At 40.9% G+C, this 14643-nt stretch overlaps 1 protein-coding gene across 2 annotated transcripts; it reads right to left on the reverse strand.

Moving 5' to 3' along the window:
• Nucleotides 1-768: 768 nt before the first annotated feature.
• On the reverse strand, nt 769-14229 carry mrs2 (magnesium transporter MRS2). 2 transcript variants are annotated; one of them, XM_083918264.1, is made up of 12 exons: nt 13461-14229; nt 11114-11172; nt 10869-10905; nt 10430-10542; nt 5723-5884; nt 5438-5568; nt 4634-4750; nt 4030-4099; nt 3677-3759; nt 2181-2298; nt 1527-1631; nt 769-1442 (listed from the first exon to the last, which is right to left on the reverse strand). In XM_083918264.1, the coding sequence occupies exons 1-12, from the start codon at nt 13789-13791 to the stop codon at nt 1383-1385; spliced, it is 1386 nt and encodes a 461-aa protein (XP_083774390.1). In that variant the 5' UTR covers nt 13792-14229; the 3' UTR covers nt 769-1382. The 2 variants fall into 2 exon arrangements, with proteins under 2 accessions (XP_083774390.1, XP_083774389.1); XM_083918263.1 differs by having other exon boundaries at nt 3656-3759.
• Nucleotides 14230-14643: the final 414 nt, after the last annotated feature.

Raw genomic sequence — 14643 nt, forward strand, 5'->3', positions numbered from 1 at the left:
TGAAGGATTTGGCCTGGTTTGAAAATACTCAGTACTATAAGGCAGTGCTTTCCAACATTTTGGACTGAAAATGAAGGTAAATCTAATGGTGATTCCTTTACACCTGTTTCATGTCTGGCATGTGACAGCAAAATTTGAAAAATGTTTTTTTCTGCTTCCCTGTCCTGTCCATCTTCTCAAGATCCCTTTGATATATTTGGCGCCCTCTAGGGGAGACTCGGAAACTCACTGCTGTAAGGCATGGGCTGTCAATGTGTATGTGGAGGCATGGCAAGAATGAGAAAGCTTTCCTCTGCTAAAAGGTTTATTTACTCTTATGTTTTTAATTGAGCATTATTGTTAATAGGAACAGGACTATGTTAAGAACAGCCCTTACTCTTGTATGTTCCTCAATTATTCTATAGCTTTGAGGCAAATGTCAAATTAAGACAGTGACAAAATGACACAATATCAAAACAAAATGGCAATTTCCATTTAAATTTCCAAGTAATTATTGCTGAGGTAGCCCAGCCCTTGTCTGATTTTTGATGCACAAACAATTTTGGAAAAATAAGTAAGAGTCAGCTGTGAGCTGCGCTGCTTGACGCCTAAAAATAAAATAAAGATGGGTCACAAGTCCCAAATCTCAAGTCTGAATAGTCCCAAGTCACTGTGTGTGGGCGACTTAGGTGCGACTCCAAGCCTCCATCTCTGCCTGTGTGTTACCCCTATTAATCAATTATATGTTGACATCACATTTGATAAATGCTTGTTTTTTATAGCAGTGAATGTTTCTGGAAGTCTTTATTGTCTAACTGATGTTACACTGTTGTACGCCATAACCAACAACGAAAAAAATCCTACTTACACAGTTAGCACAGAGGAAATCACTCTATGAAGCTTCACAATAGACTTCACACATTAATTTGGTTCACATTAATTTAAAAAATAAGATTTTAATCCTTTTAAACACTCTTTTTTTCACCCTTGAAACGAGGGAACATAATAGTGCATGTATTAGTCGGGCTGTTATCCACTCCCCCACACATCGCTCTACTATCACTGATGACAGAGCACTACTCTGCCTGCATGTTCTTATCCAAACACATGATATGATTAGACATGAAGACATCTAATCAAGTATCTGAAATAACCCCAGCATAGAATGAGAAATATAATGACGGGGACACAAAGGCACACACAACACATTGGAGTCTCCAGACATTTGGATGCAGTCTCTACCTCTGCTGTATGAAGGAGAATAAAACAATGAGGTGTGTTAGTGAATGAACATTTCCAGTCTTTAGGCAGAATTCAGGCAGTCCAGGGTGGTAAAAGAATGGTCTGTAAAGCTGCAGAGTCAGTAGGAGGTCTGTGGTATTTTACTGAGCGAAGGATGATCATCATCTGACTCCTGTCTTTACATCTGATGCTTTCAGATTTCTCTTCCAGACTTGAGGGATCTGAATTACAGACAGCAGACATGAAATTACTTTACCACTCTATCATCTGACATTACAGTGTTTGTGTGTGTGTGTGTTCATTACAAGAGAAGGCTCTAGATGTCGTCCCAGAAATGACAGCAGTCGTCTCCATATCAGCCCGCTGCCCAAGAACATGAAGCCTGTTACCAGCCAGAACACACGAGGGTCCTGGGGATAAACACAAGCAGTGTGAGTACACATGGCCACAAACATACAAAAGATACAGTGTGCATAAACACAAGTATGGACCGACATGAACGAATACACTCAGAAACATGGGAAACAAAAGCAGACAAGAGCTTTAGCTAAATGTAATGTAACGTAAGAAACTTGAGCTCAGGGAATGACCACGCCTTTGGCTAGGGAACAACACCCCTCCCCCCCATATAAAAGTGCCCTCTGCATCGACTCCTTTTTAGTCAAGACCCAAAGCGTACTTTTAGTCAATAGTGTTTGAATTCCCCTGATCTGGCTGATCTTTTGGGTTGTTTTAAATGTGCTTTACAAACTGATTTCACTTGACTTTGACTGGATTTATGCAGACAATGATTGCGATTTATGAAACAGAACCAAGCGTACACTCAGCTTTATAAATCTGACAAAGAATGTGCATGCATATTACTGTCTTTGTGCACACCGTTTTAGTTGTGAATCTACACAGAGTGTTACGCATCTGCCCCAGTTGTTATCTAATTATTTAGCAGGAAGCTGCCTCACCTCTTCAAAGGACGACGTCAAATTCATTCCAAAGGCCACCCCTATCAGACCGAATAAGGAAAGGGAGAAGGAACCCATCGCCAGCTGTAGATTCAGGCGCATCATCACATTACGATGGCTGGAATAAAACAGACAGAACATTTTTTCTTTCATTAAAATGTCTTTTATGGGTCAGCTTAAAGGATAGGTTCACCATCTCTAGTCTGTCTCAGTCTGTACGTAGTTGACACAATATGAGGACTGTATATTTTTTCCCGGATCTTACATTGAAAGCAGTATAAACATGAGGAATGATTACAGCAAGAAATAACATGCTGTATATAAAAAACACATACTGTGTACCCAGACTATGTGTGTGTGTGTGTGTGTATGTGTATAAAGTATTCAGACCCCCTTAAATGTTTCACAATTTGTTATTTTGCAGCCAAAAACAAAGAGCCAGAACAAAAATTGAAAGATCACATGGCCATAAGTATTCAGACATTTTGCTCAGTATTGGGTAGAAGCATCCTTTTGAGCTAATACAGCCATGAGTCTTCTTGGGAACGATTCAAGTTTTTTGGGGGGGTCCTCTGCCATTCCTCCTTGCAGATCCTCTCCAGTTCTGTCAGGTTGGATGGTGATCGTAGATGCCATTTTCATGTCTCTCCAGAGACGCTCAACTAAGTTTAAGTCAGGGCTCTGGCGGGGCTGTTCAAGAACAGTCAGGGAGTTGTTCCTTAGCCTTTGTAGTTTTAGCCGTTTGCTCAGGGTCATTGTCTTGTTGGATGGTGAACCTTCTCCCCAGTTCTTCCAGGATATCTCCGTACTTGGCCACATTCATCTTACCTTCAATTCCAACCATCCTGTCCCTGCAGCTGAAAAAACCTCCCCCACAGCATGATGTTGCCACCACCAGGCTTCACTGTTGGGATTGTATTGGGCAGGTGATGGAGAGGTGCCTGGTTTTCTCCACACATACCACTTAGAATTAAGGCCAAACTCTAGGAAGAGTTCTGGTCGTCCCAAACTTCTTCCATTAAAGGATAATGGAGTCCACTGTGCAGCAGAAATTATTTTGTAACCTTGGCCTGATCTGTGCCTTGCCACAGTTCTGTCTCTGAGCTCTTTCGGCAGTTCATTCCACCTGATGATTTATTTTGCACTGGCATGCACTGTGAGCTGTAAGGTCTTATATAGACAGGTGTGGGCCTTTCCTAGTCCAGTCAATTTAATTAAACACAGCTGGACTCCAATAAAGGTTTAGAACCATCTCAATGATGATCAGAATAAATGGACAGCACCTGAGCAAAGGGTGTGAATACTTATGGCCATGTGATGTTTCAGTTTTTAAATTTTTTTAAATTTGCAAATAATACTACAGTTCTGTGTTTTTCTGTCAAAATGGGGTACTTGAGGAAATAAGGAAATTGCAGCAAATGGCTGCAAATGAACAAAGAGTGAAAGATTTAAGAGGGTCTGAATACTTTCCGTACCCTGTACTGTACTTTGTGTACCTGTCCAGGTTGATAAAGATGACACTCTCTGAGTCGTCGATCAGCCCTTTAAGCTCTCTGGTCTTGTTCCCCAGCTCTTCAGCCTGGATAAAGCAGTTAAGTCACTGTTTGAACACTCAACACACTCACAGTTCATTACATGGAGATGACATAAAAATTGTGTGCCAGTGATTTTGATAAAAAAAACAAGCAAAACAAGAGGACGGGTTAAATGGCAAAATAAAAGGTGCGAGTAAGTGTGAAAGTTAGGTTCAAAATGTCGAAATTAAGTTACATAAGTTCATTGTTGAGCATGCCTTATCAGGAGTTTAACAATTGCATTATGTTATATTTATAAACGAAAGAAACACTACCTGCATAAAGTAATTCTCCAATAACAGTTCCATCTCTTCAGCGTGGTCAATACCCAAACTGCTTTCCTCACTACAAAGGCAGACAGACAGACAGAAATATGTTCATACACAAATAACAAAAAAATGCTGGTAGAAACCAGAGCAATCGATATTTTGGAACTGCTCTACATATTTTTGAAAAACGTATTCTTTTCATTCTATGTAAATCATAAATAAGTCATAAAGTGTGGTCTATACCTAGTCTGTAAAGTGTCCTGAGATAACTTTTGTTATGATTTGGCACTATAAATAAAATTGAATTAAATGTAATTTATTCATAAAAATAAAAAACTACAACTGTGTTTCTCTGCACAACAAAAAAGGCAAATGTTGACATTTCTAATTCCTCAAAACACATGAAATAGCTTTAGTGTCTTAAATAACCGGACAATAAATGTGAGTGTGACAAAGGAATCTTTAAAGATTGTATCCATAAATCCATAATATACCTCATGTAAGAACATTTTCTTATTGCTGTCCTAAAACTCTCTAAAAAATTCACAACCTTTGAAGAGAACCACCTTTAGCATTCATGTAAGTGTATGTGAGTGCATGTAAAACTTACAAAACTCTCGGGTCCGTCCACTTGGTCAGACAGAGTTCTTCAATGATCTCGTCTTCATCCAAAATCTTCAGCAAGGTGTCTTTAAAGACTTTAATGTCCGTCTCCAGCTCTGATAAGCTGTCAGAGGTACAAGAGTCAGGAGGGAAACTGAGTGAGACAAACAGAACCAACTACAGTATGTGAATGTTTAGGTCTAACGCTGCCTAATTGATGCCACAGTTATTTGATCCAAGGATGAGAAAAGTGTTAAAGAACAGCTGAACGTGGCGGGACAACGTTAAGGGCCGATGACTGATTGGGTCAGCTGGGAGGAGGCCTCGGGGAAGAACCAGGACTAGGTGGAGAGATTATTTCTCCACACTGGCCTGGGAACGCCTCGGGATCCCCCAGTTAGAGCTGGTTAATGTGGTCGGGAAAGGGAAGTTTGGGTCCATATTTATATTTATATTCTATTACTGGCTTTCCACAATCTACCACTATGATTAAAATAAACTCTGCAGTGTATAGTGGAGCTTCACAGAGAAGAGGGTGTGGAGAAATCTGTTTCTTTACAGCAGTGCCAACACAATGAGCTACATCATTGCAGTAGGTACTCAACAAATATGAACTTGTTGGACTGTGTATGTTTTATATAAAAATATTTTGGCTGGTACATTTTTTCCGCTTGCCAGACATTGGCAGACCAAAAAGTTAATTTTGCATCCTGTCCATAATTTAGAAAAGCCTTGCAATCGTGATGCTATCTACCCTTTTATTATTAGAGCATTTACAAACTATTTAACTGTATCTGGTTGTGTGCTTTACCTCTTGCTGTTCTGCAGCAGTATATGTAGTTTAGTTCTATCAGCGGAAAGAACTTTAGGATCCACCAGGGACTCCAATGTGTCCAACATTACTGGTTCGACATCAGTCAGCCGAGCTTGTAGAGTGTTTACCTATCAATGCAAAGACATATATATATATACGCACAAGCATGTGTCAGCTTATCTTGGAACAGAGCCTCATGTATGTCCTCAATTTACAGGCAGGTTTTATTTAGGGTAGAACATGCGTAAAACACACACACACACTCTATGTAACCTGTCTCACCTTGTGCTGCAGGATGGCCTCCAGTGCTCTGAACTCAAAGGGCAGAGAGTGTGACTGTGATGCTAGCTGAGCGGCCAGCTCCAGAACCAACCAACGCTCTAATCCAAAACCACGAAAATCCAACACCAACAGCGACTCTGGAGTCACGATTGCTTTCAAATACTGTGGAGAAATAGGGAGATGAAGAGGGGGAGGGGAGCCTCTTTAGAAAATACTGAAACATGTACTCCAAGATTGAAATAACTTGTTTTGTAGCAAATGATGCAAGGTTTTTTTTATAAGTATAAGTTTTATCACATGATATGTTATGTGACTGTGTCTGTGTTCAATCTGCAGAACTAGATTTTTGAACATAGTCCAAATCGTGGACTCTGATATGTAAATATTTGCAGTAAGAGAGCTGCTACACATACACCCAAAACAGCTGCAGCAATCAGCTGACCAGACTCTGCATCCTGGGTCTCCAGCAGCATTAACACCCAGTCAATATATGACTGAGGCTCGTCAGTGTATCACAGTGTGAAGGGTAAAGAACTCCGATACGCAGCAATAACACGGAGAGCTTTCAGTCATCCAGGTAAAGTACCAGTATGGCTCTCAATCTGTTTTTTCATGTCATCTGGAATACCTCAGGGAAAATAATTTGAAAACTGAAGTTTTGTTTTAGAATCAAACTTTACAGTTCTGAGTGATTAACATAAACTAACCGAACCTAACTAGCAGATATCGTGATATGTTGAGATAAAGTCCTTCTTCCATATAGAAGGACGATTCGTATTGTCAAAATGATATAAAAATGTCTATTGAATATATTTTTCTAAATCGTTTCTATCACAATGTTGCAAGCCAGCGGCCGTTATGGCAATATTCAAGTTATTTGGACAACACTTTTTCTGACCCTGTTCATTGGTCTTCACAAAATAAGAAAATATTTCATTTGTCACTAAAGAAAGAGATATAAAAACACAAAAAGACACATTTCAGTAAGTTAAGTTAGTAAAAGTTGTATACTGTATTTCCTTTTACTTATTTATTTATTGATGATACTTTAAAGCACATCCCACTACTTTATTGTCACTGCAGGATGAGTGTGAAGCTGCTCGCTCTGTGCCTGCTGCTGGCTCTGTTGTGCCCCAGCTGGGCGGAAGAACAAACGTGTCTCCTGTTTGCCCCCAAATGTGACGAGTGCATCCAGTCCGGCCCGGGCTGTGCTTGGTGCACCTCCCCTCGCGCTAAAGTCCGCTGTGATACTCTAAAGGGGCTGAGGAGAGCAGGCTGTCATAAACGTTACATGTATGACCCTCAGGGTAGGATGCAGGTTCTTAGGAATGAGAGCAGGTAAGTGTTCTAAATAAAAGGTCCACTCCAAAACTCTTTACACTAGGCAACTCTATAAGATAACATATCTTATCAGCTTAAATCACTAACAGGGAACGCAAAAAAGACATACATCGAATTTCCCGAAAATGATATGACTGGTGCTAGATAACAGTGTCATTCTGAGGTATTGCTTTTCTTCAGGAGTACCGAGCCAGCAAATGCCAAAGCCCTGTTCCTCCAGCCTCAGGAATTGTCCCTCCATCTGAGGCCGGGTGTGAGTCAGTTCTTCCCTCTCACTATTACCATGCCTACAGACCAGCCTGTCACAGAGCTGACCATGGACACCAGCCCTGTGCCAGCTGGAGTCAACATCACATTCAGTAGCATCATGAATGGAAACCCTCTGGTCCTAGAGGTAACAACATTAAGCTGTTAGGAAATCACTGATAAGGAAATACAAGTTATTGTAATAATAAAGTCTCCTTTCTCTAGGTGAATGTTGAGGCATCCCAGTGTCCCAGTGAGAGTGACGACTCAAACCAAAGGCAGAACAGGACCGGACCCTGGCCTGTCCACATTACACCCAGAGGTTTTTCACAGAGTGTGAAGCTAGAGATAACGTTGCAGTGTGAGTGTAATTTCAGAATGCTACCGTCAATATACGAAAAACAAAAAAAACTCACAAGGAGAGAAAAAATGAACACTAAGAGATGGAAAATGACAAAATATAACTACAATAAGGGGCAAAACAACCACATAAAGTGAATAAAGGACCCCATAGAGAGACATAACAACTACAAAGAGACTCATAATCTGCCCATGAGCATCAGACAATCCCCATATTGGACAATGAGATGAAATTAATTATCTGTAGGTGCTGCTAAAAACATGTGTCTTCTATAATGTTACAAACAGCTTTCGCAAAAACTAAAATAAATGTGTTTCCCCAGGTCAGTGTGACTGCACGAGAAACCGCGAGGAAAACAGCCCCAGCTGCAGCAGCCAGGGGGCTCATGTGTGTGGCCGCTGTGAATGCTACGAGCCTTACATTGGACAACAGTGCCAGAGGGATGTTGATTCTTTATTTTCACTAAATGAAGACGACTGTCGCTCAGGGCCGACAGCCCCTTTGTGCAGCAGTAGGGGGACATGCGTGGAGGGACTGTGTGAATGTGGGAGGCGGGAAAACCCGAAAGAAAGATACAGCGGACTATTCTGCGAATGCAGCAACTTTGACTGTCCACACAACAACAACAGGTAGAAAATAGTAGTTAATGATTATATTGAATCTTTAGACAACAAGCAACATTGTGCATGCCTTTTTATTGACTTGTTCAAAGACCCTCACCCACCGAGCCGACAGCGGCCATCGGTCAACGACGGGCCCACCAGTTGAAATTGCCTTGTGCTGTTGCCGGTCTAGGCCAGGACAAAGAGATTCTTAATCTCAATAAGTGTTTTACGCCTGGTTACATAAAGGTTAAATAAAATAAAATGTGATGATGAATTAGCCATGCTGTATTGTCTTCCAATTCACTTCTACTTAACTACATTAACAGATTCAAGTTAAAAAGACTACATTTTTTATCCAACAGAATATGTGGAGGTCATGGAACGTGCGAATGTGGACAGTGCGTTTGTGATAGCAACTGGATCGGTGATGACTGCAGCTGCTCCATGGAAACTGCTTCCTGTATGGCAAAGAACCAGCAGCTGTGTAACGGTAGAGGGATGTGCCAGTGTGGAGCATGTAAATGTGAGCCACCGTACACTGGCACGACCTGTGAGAACTGCCCGACCTGTCAGGGCAGGTGTCAGCAGCATATGGAGTGTGTGGAGTGTCGTGCGTTCGGTATGGGAGCGAAGAAGGACAGGTGAGAACTGGTTTCTTTTAATAAGGTGTGTTAGGATCATGGTTATATGCATATGCTCTAAATCAAAGTTAAGAAATCAAAAATTTAGAGCGTATGCATTTGTCCCACCCAATAAAAACAGGAAAGTAGCAGAGGACTTTCATTTTGATGAACCGCTAAAAACGCAACTTATAGACACAGAGCCTCTGGTAATGTAGGGGCCAACCTCCAAAGCAACCTAAAAAAAAAAGGAAAGAACAACCAGTTTTGAGGGTCTCCTTTTACATTCGCAAGTAAAAACTAAAAAGGCAGAAATCTCAGTCCGTCAACAACAACAGATTATTAGGGAGACTGTGAAAATAGTCAGAGAATTTGAGAATTAAGTAATACAATAGGTTGCTTGGAGTCATATTATTAGATTTTTATATTTGCATGAATGCAGGAAAGTAGTATTTGACGCTCATCCCCCATTCAATAAGTGTCCTGGGGTCTGATCTTGGACCTCCACAAGTCTGACTCCCTGCCAAAGGAGCAAACTAGTTACCTCAGTTACCTCCGATAGGGTCACCGACCTTAGGTCCATCTCCACTGCTGCAGAATGTATAACAGAAGAACAGCATGTGTGGACTCTGGTCGTTTGTTGACGTAAGCGGCCTCTATTTAGCCATCACTGTTTGCTATAGGCGAGCTTTGGAGTTTACGGGAAAATCTGCCCCCAAACATGTTACATAGAAGTCAATCAGTCCACCCACTGCCAATAAATAATGATAAATACATATAAAATGTTACACACAGGGCCTTTTAAGAAAGGAACTCTTTAAATGACCAACACAATGTGATTTTACAATAACTATACTCAGTTTGTCATATGAAGAAAAGATGCACTAACAGTTTAGAAATCCTGTGGAGAGCTTTTGTTTCTGTCTTGAACTGACAGCTTTTTCTCACTCATCATCAGGTGTGATCAAGAGTGTGGATACCTCACGGTGACAATAGTGGAGAGCAAAGAAGATATGCATCAACCAGGAGAAACTACTGCACTGTGTAAAATGATAAGCCAGGATAACTTTTGCGTCCTCCACTACACTGTCTCCAGCACGCCCTCTGGAGGACAGTCGGCTGTGGTGGCTAAGGAATGTCCTCGTGGACTGTAGGAGGCATCAACCAGCAGTGGGAGGATTGTGTGATGAAAGGTGTCCCTGACTTTGGAGTCCACTTCATGCATTGATTTTTAGTTCACGAGATATTCAGTTTGAATGTTTTCTTGTTCCAAATCTATACATTTGTTTGATTATTGTAAGGAAATAGGTTAGGAAATAACTTTCAACCTTAAATAAATTGTGATGTTTAAGTGTCATGCAGAACTATTATATATCATTTTGGTGGCCATGAAAGGAATGTGTTATTTACAATAATTTGGCTTGGACTTATGGTGGTAAAATGTTTCCTAATCAAAAGCCAGATCAAAGATGATCCACATTTGGTTGAGATGTCTTGTCAATCGCAAAACGTGTTAGTTGGAGAGAGTGCATACCTCCATCCGTATGATGATACAGTTGTTTCTAGCTATGATGCTGGTACTGTGCTGAAAGCGAAGGTCTCTGGCCTGAAGACTGAGCTCCTGGCAAAGCTCTGTTTTCTTCTTCTCTGGAAGAGAAACAGGAATAAGAGGAGCAGAATGAAAGTGTTAGAATATTACAGCATACTTCATATTTTAGACTTCATAACAGGTGATAACATGTCTTCTGCATCCTCTTTCACAAAAAACAATCATAGTGAGGGAGTGAGGGAGCTAACAATCAATAAGATACAGTCACACCACAAGTGATGAGCAGCAGAGTACTATATGTCCAAGTGTGCATGGCAAGGATTAAAGAGTATAGTCCCCTGTTGAAAATGATGCCTTCACTCTCGGGTGAGTTGTCTTATCACAGGTAGAAATTTAAAACCATAGACTGTAGTTTTACACTTACCAAATGATGTCACATTTCCCTCCTGGTCGAAATTCATCTGTGAAATAAATAAACAAGAAATTGACCACCTGCCTCTATCAATCACAGTTATTAAAACTAACAATAGTTTTAATGTATTTCTATTTAAATCCAACAGTCTGCATCAGTTTCTCCGAAAGCATCTTAACATTATGTTTTAAAAGACTTAGTTTTAATTACTACTGTTCAGGAACCACTGAAATGTTTTTTTGCCCTGCATCTCTTACCACTACAAAAGTTGGAGTCACACTGGAAGCTTCTGTCACTCTGTGGCGGATAAAAGACACTGTTCAAAGAAAACACAAAGTTAAACCACATGTAAAGAAATACCTTCTTTGTGAGCCGCATTACGACCCAAAGTCACTGGAACTTATAGTGAAAACAACAACTTTTCAAAGAAGAGAAAGGTTCCTTCAACCCACCGTTTTCTGTGTTTCCCCCAAAGTCTACAGGCCTGTGAAGATTATGCAGATTATTTGACATATAAGAAAGCAACATGACGGGACGAGGCCTGCTGGTGATACGTTTCATCTAGTGATAGACCGATACATCGGCCGGCCGATATTCTCGACCAACATTTGTGTTTTTTATGTGTATCGACATTGGCCAATACACGCTGCTGCGTTCGCCTACAGTTTTTTCCAGCATTATTCACAGACAGGCGTCTGCAGGCATCACTGTGTTGCTGGAGATGCTGCAGTTCACTTGCAGACCATGCATAGCCCCTCCCCCACTAATAGAGTGCTGGAAGCCTGCTCTTGAAGACAACAGTAAGTTTTAAACTTTCAAAGCATCTTTTAACAGTTTAATTGAGCTGAACTATTGCCATACAATATTATGGAAATAAGGATACCAAATGCATGCTCTATTTGTGTTTTGCTTGAAAGTATAGCTAAGCAGGAATGTCGAAGGCCTCATCTATAAAACGGCTGCCATTGTGGTTATATGTATTCAAATGGTAGCTGTTACGAACACTGGTCATAGGATTAACTAATGCTGACGTTGTGTGGTGGTTCCGTAGTGTTGTAGGAGTTTCATTTAGTGACTACCTGGCCGGAGGTTTGGACGCATGTGTGTTTCTCTCCCTCTCTCCCTACTTGGAGCGGGGCAGATTTCCCTTTCCATCGCAGTGATATCATAGCGCATTCATCCCCCAAGAAGAGCTTTAATGATGAGAGATCTGTTTTATATGTAATTGAATATTAATTGTCATGACCGAAAGAACGATGTCGTGGGTACAAGCGGCCGAAATGGGTTTTCTCAGGAAGGTGGCTGGAGTCTCCCTTAGAGATAGGTTGAGAAGTTCAGCCATCCGTAAGGAACTTGGAGTAGAGCCGCTGCTCCTTTTGCGTTGAAATGAGCCAGTTGAGGTGGTTCGGGCATCTAGTAAGGATGCCCCCTTGGCGCCTCCCTAGGGAGGTGTTCCAGGCACCTCCAGCTGGGAGGAGGCCTCGGGGAAGACCCAGGACTAGGTGGAGAGATTATATCTCCACACTGGCCTGGGAACGCCTCGGGATCCCCCAGTTAGAGCTGGTTAATTTGGTTAATTTGAAAGGGAAGTTTGGGGTCCCTTGCTAAAGCTGTTGCCCCCGTGACGCGACCCCGGATAAGCGGATGAAGATGAGATGAGATGAGATGATGAATATATTGTCTTAACGTTTATCATGTACCAGACAATATCAGCTCAAGAAAATCGGCAGTCCGTATCAATCATCCGCCTGATAAAAAAACAAACAGTATCAGCCCTAAAAAAAATCCATATCGGTCGATCCCTAGTTTCATTTTAGAAACATGTTGGGAAAAAAAAACCTTGGGTTTTCTAACTGCAACAACATGAACTGCTGCACAATGGAAGTAATGAATGAAATGCATACAAGAAAAATGAAACTACGAGTGTCTGTCTCCACAGTACATCATCTATAGAGTGTTTGATGGTTATTTACTTGTGCTTTAGAACGTAACCAACGTGAGCAAATCAGAAACTAAAGTTTAGTTCTCTTGTCCTTTTTTCTCCTGACAGTAGAGTAAGACACTATAAACCTATATGAAGACCATGTAGAAGTCATGCAAAATAAAAACAAAAAAACATGATAAGTGTGAAACCACCACAATTTAAAAAAATAGTGATACGAATATTTGGTCATACTACCCACTAGTTAACATACTGTAGGGCTGGGCTATATGACATTAACGATATGAAAACATCTATCGTAAATATTTTTCAATATCATACCCATCGCAATGCGTTACGGAAATATTTACATAATTTGAATAATGCTCATTTTTCTACTAAAGTTATTAGTAAATATTTTAGATTTGTCAAATATTGAATTCCAAGAGTAAACATAAATAGGTACCATCATGTGGTTGTTTCTTATATACTATGCATTTATTGAATTACCAGAAAACATGCTATATCCTGATATATATAGTTATCGAGATATGAAATGAGCTGTATCTGGATAAAACATTCTGACAATATTGCCCAGCCCTGACTTCAAACATCTCAAGAATATAAATTCTGCTGTGGAAACAGAGATCACCTGCTGTCAGCATGTATACTCAGTATCTTACCAGGCCACGTAGCACCTCTCTGTAGCAGCTTCTCCTTACTCCCTGCAGCACACTGAGATCTTCTGAGCGGACACCTCAACGGGGTTTGACTGCCTAGTGCATTTGTACCAATACCGCTGAAACTCCTTCTGTACAATCCCAGCTTTCTATTTCCAGGTGGAACAGTGTACTTCAGTGGGTAGAGTCCTGTAGGAGCACTATATTGGATCAGGGTTCGAGTCTCAGCCATTGTTGAGGAAAAAGATCTCAAAACAGAGCCGAAGAGGCACTTTGATGGCAGATACATGGTACAGTCCATATAGCTGGACAGCAGCAGCCTGTGTAGCTTCATCTCCACAGAGAAACTGCTGCAGCTAGGAGGTCAGGAAACCCACAGGAGCAGAGGAAAGAGAGGCAAAGAAAGAAGCATACAGGTGTCAAGGTGTGTATAATCCCTGGGTCATCTGGTTGGGGACTCCTCAGAGCCCTCCAGCTGTGTGTTTTGGAGACGAGACAGTCCGGATCCGCAGGTACATGATAGTTACAGAGCGAGCAAATATTGGTGAATGCAGCCTCCTGTTAGACACACTGAGTAGTCAAGCTAACTTTCTTCAGTGTTGACAACAGCTCTGCATGTTATGCTAGCTGCTCTCAGCTGCTAGTATCAGGCACATGTGCTCTAAGTTCATTATCCATTTAAAATCCGTGACAGTAAACACAGACACGAGGGACACACGTCAGTTACCTTCCGCTGAATACTGACTCTCCTCGACCAACACCTTGAACTGTGTTTTAGTCTTAAAACACACTGTTATCCAGGTTAACATGGTGAAGCTACTAGCTAAATATATGTCTATGGCAAAGAGTATCTGCTGCTAGCAAACAAGAGGACAGGCAAGAGCATCGTACGTCATCGTACGTCACTGTACGTGACCAGAATGCACCGCGGTGCTGCTGCTGCCAAAGAAGGGAATCATTCGGACTATAACATTAAATAAATAAACAAATAATTAATAAGTCCTTAAATAAATTAGTAGATGAATATGTCTGTATCTGTTTAAATTATATATACATATTTCCCTTTTTTAGGTACTTTTATTTAATAATTTCACATCTATTTATTTCAGGGAACGTTAATGTCCTTAATTTCTTTTAACGTCACATTTATTTCCCTCTATTTCAATTTCCATTTCTTATAGACCCC

The sequence above is a fragment of the Echiichthys vipera genome, assembly GCF_963691815.1.
Source record: "Echiichthys vipera genome assembly, chromosome: 8".
NCBI classification, from domain to species: Eukaryota; Metazoa; Chordata; class Actinopteri; order Perciformes; family Trachinidae; genus Echiichthys; species Echiichthys vipera.